The 5,676-nt window shown below is 46.4% G+C and overlaps 1 protein-coding gene and 1 long non-coding RNA gene across 3 annotated transcripts; both read right to left on the bottom strand.

Moving 5' to 3' along the window:
- Positions 1-1,836: 1,836 nt before the first annotated feature.
- Positions 1,837-2,274, bottom strand: LOC121979624 (extensin-like). The gene has a single exon (XM_042531618.1). The coding sequence runs from the start codon at positions 2,272-2,274 to the stop codon at positions 1,837-1,839; it is 438 nt and encodes a 145-aa protein (XP_042387552.1).
- A 677-nt stretch (positions 2,275-2,951) lies between these two features.
- Positions 2,952-5,466, bottom strand: LOC121982890. 2 transcript variants are annotated; one of them, XR_006112316.1, is made up of 4 exons: positions 5,211-5,466; positions 4,713-5,018; positions 4,296-4,365; positions 2,952-3,158 (listed from the first exon to the last, which is right to left on the bottom strand). It is a non-coding gene; the product is annotated as an uncharacterized LOC121982890 (long non-coding RNA). The 2 variants fall into 2 exon arrangements; XR_006112315.1 differs by lacking the exon at positions 4,296-4,365 and having other exon boundaries at positions 4,792-5,018.
- Positions 5,467-5,676: the final 210 nt, after the last annotated feature.

Here is a 5,676-nt window from a genome sequence, read left to right as displayed (position 1 = left end):
ATCCGTGGCAAGGGGTACTTATTTCTAATAGTCACTGCATTCAGCTGCCTATAATCGATGCATAACCTCAGCGTACCATCCTTTTTCTTAACAAATAATACCGGAGAATACTAGGGCGGAATACCGTGGGGTTCTCCATAAGGACATCGAAATGCTCCTGCCCGTGCATGCCATATGTAGCTGCTGCAGGGGGAGCTGTCCTCTGTTGACGATGCGAAGATTGGCCTTTCGACCCTCCTCGCTGAGTCTCGGACTGACCAAATTGTCTCCCGGAACAAAAATCCGGGAGGCTCTGATACTAAATAAATTGGTATAAGATAAAATCCCAAAAATCCAGAATGCCTAGCAAGTATCGTAACCCACTCTGATACCAAAAATTGTCACGCCCCCACTAATAAAAATTTGGTCCCAAAATTTCGTTATCTACGATCAGCAAGTACTAACAACAGATAAAAGTATAAATGCTGAACGGTAATTTAACTCACATACCTCATGTGAAAAGATGGGGGTATCGAACTAGGACCGTATCCTCGAGCTCCCAGGTAGCCTCCTCGTCCGAATGATGCTGCCATCCAACTTTAACTAGTCGGATAGTCTTGTTCCGCAGCTGACGCTCCTTCTGGTCCAGAATCTGTATCGGAACCTCCTCATAGGTGGCATCAGGCTGAAGGGAAACTGGTATATCAGACAACACATGAGCTGGGTCTGCTATGTATCTCCTCTGCATAGATACATGAAATACGTGGTGCACGCCTGCCAGAGCCGGATAGGTAAACTGAGACTGATACGGGACCGACGACTGGGGCTGTGACTGGTATTGGACCAGTGGTTGTGGCTGCAACTGATACTGCCCCTGAGTCAGATACTGTGGTCCCGGAACAATACTCTGTGGTGCTATGTGGGTACTGGGGTACTCCTGTCCGAGCATGCCAAATACAGCTGTTGCCGGGGGAGCTGTCCTCTGCTGACAATGCGAAGTTTGGGCTCTGTGCCCGCCTCGTTGAGTCCCTGTCTGACTAAGATGAACTCTATGACCAGACACTCCGGAAGCCATATGCTGAGCCTTCAGCGAACAATCTCGGCTCAGGTGCCCGGGCAGTTTGCAATAATAGCAAACTGACTGTCCCAGGGAGCAAGCTGTGGTGACGTGGTCTCTGGATCCACATCTGGTGCAGTGAGTGTCGCTGGCGGGCTATTTTCGGTTCTGCTGAGAAGACCGGGAACATCCTGATGAAGATCGCCCTGACTTCTGAGGTTGACCAGAAGCCCCAGAAGTACCCTGACCTGGTTGACTGCGACCACTTTGCTGCTGTCCGGTCGCCTGTGCCTGCTGGATCTGTCCTGATGTCTGACCCGTCTGCTTCCTTTTCCTATCTGGAAACGCTCTCTGCTGAGCTGACTCTATCATCAGGGCTCTGTCCAGTGTCTCGATGTAGGATGAACTCCCAAAACCGGCAAGCTTTACTTGCAGATGTCCATCCAGTCCCTGAACTTATACTCTGTCACCGAACGGTTGTTCTGTCGCAGACTCAGAAAATCCTGCCGACGAGCCATCTAATATGCACGTGGAAAGTAACAGCTCTCAAAAACCTCTCTGAATCTGCCCTAGGTGATGTTCTGCTCGCCAATGATGGATCTCTGTGTAACCCACCAGGTGCCAGCCTCATCCCGTAAATGGAAAGCAGCCAACTCTGCTTTCTCCCACTCGGAGCAAGCCAAGTAGAAGAAGGTCCGCTCCATGGTCTCTATCCAGGACTGAGCCACACTCGGATCAAGCTCTCCTCAGAAGAGTGTGAATCGACTCTTCATCGATTGTGCCAATGCTGGAATCCGAGCTCATGTTGTGACTATATCAGTGAGGGGAGTAGGGACGACTACAGGAACTGGCGGAACCACTGGAGCTGGTATAACAGGTGGTACCGCTACATAGGCTGGGGGAGGTATCCCCGGTGCCGCTGGATAGACTGAGGCAGGTGCCATTGGTGGCACAGTAGGGTCAGCATAGGTGGGCGCGACAGGAGGTACGATGGGTGGTGGTATCGGAGGTGGAGCAACTGCTGCTGCTGGTGCGGGTGCCGCATATGCTGTAAGCACTGGGGGCACGGGTGCCGCTGGTGCCAAGTATACGGTAGGTTCAGGTGGCGGTGGTGCTTGGTACGCCGTAGGCTCGATCGGAGCAGGTGCCGAATATGCTGGTGGTACCGCTGGTGGTACCATAAATATCGTAGGAATGGGCACGACGGGTACGGTCGGGGTAGGTACATCTGAAACCATCGGAGTCTGAGAACCTGACGCACCCGCAGTACCATTCGGAGTCTGTCCCTGCCCGGTAGGCTCGACTCCAGCAGACGTCTCTGGCGACTCTACTGCCAAGGACTCCAACGTCCTCTTACGTGGTCGTCCTGCACCATGTCTCGGCACGGAAGCACGTGCACCTCACCTTATATCTGTTCAATTATAACCTAAATATTACTACAAGTAACAAAAATTATAAAATTACCTTTTACCTAATTGCTGTCTGGAGATGTTCCGCTGCTGTCCAGTCCCCCTTTTTGACCTCGGAAATGCCGAAACGAGAAATCATTGGAAATCCGTACAAATTCGAAACGGAAGTTCTAAACATGAACATAACGAAAATCCGTAAAAATTTGAAAATACCCAGTTTGACTCGCAAACTTGGCTCTGATACTAAAAATAAATTGTCACACCCCAGGTAGTTCCTGCCAGAAGAAATTTCGGCAGCATCTCCCCTGTATGGATAACAATATGAATCCAGAATACATATATCCATACATCGACCCACACGGCCGGAACAATACTATACAAATAATAATCAAACAACGCAGTTTATATCAACATTCCACACAGTTTAATATGAACAATCCACGCAGTTTATATCAAAAGAAAAGACGATATAGAAATCATCACAGATATATGTATAACATCCTACTCCACTATAACGAAGAAAACGAAATCCACGAAGTAAAGAAAATATCCGCAGCGGAAAACAAAAGTAGCAAACCCAAAGGTTCGACATAAAGTCCACAATACAAAACCCACATCACCGATATATACATAGAGGCGAAAACAGAAATCGACAACTAGAAATCCTCGCGACAAGGGGGCTAGCGACTGGAATATCTCCCGACGGCATCAACCTGAAAGGTAGTAATATAACGGTGTACGTGAGTCCAAAGAACTCAGCAGGTAATCCAATAGATATGTACAACAACATATAACTACCAACAACAATCCTACGATACAGTATCCTAATAGTATAACATATAGTACAGTCTCCTAACAGTATAACAGGTATGCATAACTGAATAAACTGCAGTAACCAACAATAAGCATGTAATACAGTCTACTGTAAGAATAATAAGAAATACGTAACTGAAATAAACTGTACTCACCTGCGAGGCTTGTACAATTGACCGTGAACATACAAAGATAAAAATAGTCAGAGCAAAAGCATATAACATGTATGCATGTCAATCATATGCAATCACCAAAATGCACCAATCACAAATAATGCAATCTGTGCATATGATGCAAATGACACGGTCACCCCTCGCTCGGCCATCTCACACATGGTGAGGCCAGGGTGGGTAGACAACCGTGCACTCCACTACCCACGATGGTGGCCGAGGTGGATGGGATCTTTGTCGAGTACACCTATCCTCCTACCTCGAACATAGTGAGGGCCGATGCTCTCATCTCCCAATACATGTGTGACGGGAGGGACCCCGTGCTACCACACTCTGTCCACGCTACCCATGGGTGTCCTAGTGGAGCACCACCGGCACCTACTATACACACTGAGGCCGTGCCACTACCCACGGGGTCACGTGTGCAGAGGTCCGTATGAATGGCCCACGAGCTCAACAATAATGGAGTCGCCAATCGCCCATCATGCAAACATGCGATATGGTGCATGCAGCTACAACATGTCATACCTGAACATATCCTCCTCCATATGTGTAGGTGCCAAAAAGATAAACACATATATAATAAGGATAATAAACAACATGAATCCAACATCACATATCCAACATATCTATCAGCTAATCCAGTATAGAGGGAAACACAATAAATACCTCTATCTCTATGAACACAGATAAACATAGCCAGAAAGAAAAGCATGCTAGACTAATGTATAGCAGCTAACAGTAGAAGCATGTATCAGGTATCAACTAAACTAAACCCAGGGCAAGTGCTAAACTACCAATCACTAGTAATTATATATAAACTATACATATCATAAGACAATATAAAAAAGATAAGTCAAAGGGTACCGCCTCAAATAGAAGGTACAATCAAGCAAATCCAAAGTCAACGTCGAGATACCCATCTCGAATCAGACTCCTGCGTCAAACAATATATATATTTTATTTAGCTAAATCCAAATGAATAGCTAAATAAAATCCCTAAAATTTAATTAGGGCAAAACCCTAATCAACACAACCTCAATCTACCTAACTAAATCTAATGGTTGATTAGGGTTAGTTACCTAATCCCTAATCACCAATTAGATTAGAAATCCAACGGTTGACTAAGGTTAATTGTCTTAACCCTAATCATTCCATTAGGTTAAATCTAAGCAAATAAACCTAATTACAATCAACAACTAATTACAACATGTATCAACTAATGATATACCAATCATACTAATTGATCTAGTAATCCAATTAACCCTAATTCCTACACCTTACCTCAAATCACAGCTACTGTTGATGCTGGAACAAGTAGAGCCGAACCAAGAACAACTCCACAGCAAGAATAGAACCTCACCTCATAGTCATGCTTGATGATCCACAACACTCAACCTCATTGGAATCAATCGGATCACAACAGGAGGTCAAGCAGGGAGATAGCTGATCAATTAACCATCCTTCTAGCCTCTGCCGAGCAGCTCAAGAACGCCTCATCAAGACCTCCCTGGAATTCCTCCTCACTGGATTCCACCCTACTTGTCTTTGTCGACAGCTACCATTGATCCCATCATCTTCAATCGAAACCTAATCAACCACAAGAAGATGAGGATCAAGAATAGGGTATCAGTGAATAGAGAAGAGATCGGGGAATGGCAGACAGTGCTAGGGCACAGATCGGAGATCTCCATCGTTGACGCACACTCCCCGCTCCCGACGATCTAGGGCACGGGTCCGCAAGGGTCAAGAGAAGAAGAAGAATCAAAGCTAGGTCCTCACCTCTGTGCTCCGAGCCCTGATCTGCGCCGGCGATCGCTGATGGCAATGAGACGAGGCTGCGAGACGCGATGCGATGACGATCAGGAGAGGAAAAGCTCCGGTCGGATCTGAGCTTAAGACATCGATGTCGGCAGAGGAAGATCGCCGGAGCTGGAGCCTCGCTCCCGTCGGCGTCGCTCATCCGCAGAGAGAGAACAGAGAAGGAAGGGAGATCGGGGAAGGAAGGAGAGGAGGAAGGCTTGGGTTCGACGTTTTGGGGGAGGAAATAAGGGAAAAAGAATTTATATAATAAAACATTTCCTCACTTAAACGGGTATCCAAACAGGCTTTATCCACACCCGCCGAACGATCCCCTAAAAACCCTCTGTACGAGCTTCAAAAAATTCCCAGAAAATTCCTAAAAATTCTAAAATTTTTTTATAAGGCTATTTTCTGAAATAACCCTATATATTAAATTTTACGATAT

The sequence above is a fragment of the Zingiber officinale genome, chromosome 5A (genome assembly GCF_018446385.1).
Source record: "Zingiber officinale cultivar Zhangliang chromosome 5A, Zo_v1.1, whole genome shotgun sequence".
Lineage (NCBI taxonomy): Eukaryota > Viridiplantae > Streptophyta > Magnoliopsida > Zingiberales > Zingiberaceae > Zingiber > Zingiber officinale.
This window is presented reverse-complemented; position numbering and strand designations above follow the sequence as displayed.

Excerpts from the sequence above, each read along its gene's own strand:
- LOC121979624 (XM_042531618.1), bottom strand. The coding sequence starts at position 2,274 with ATGGTTTCAGATGTACCTACCCCGACCGTACCCGTCGTGCCCATTCCT.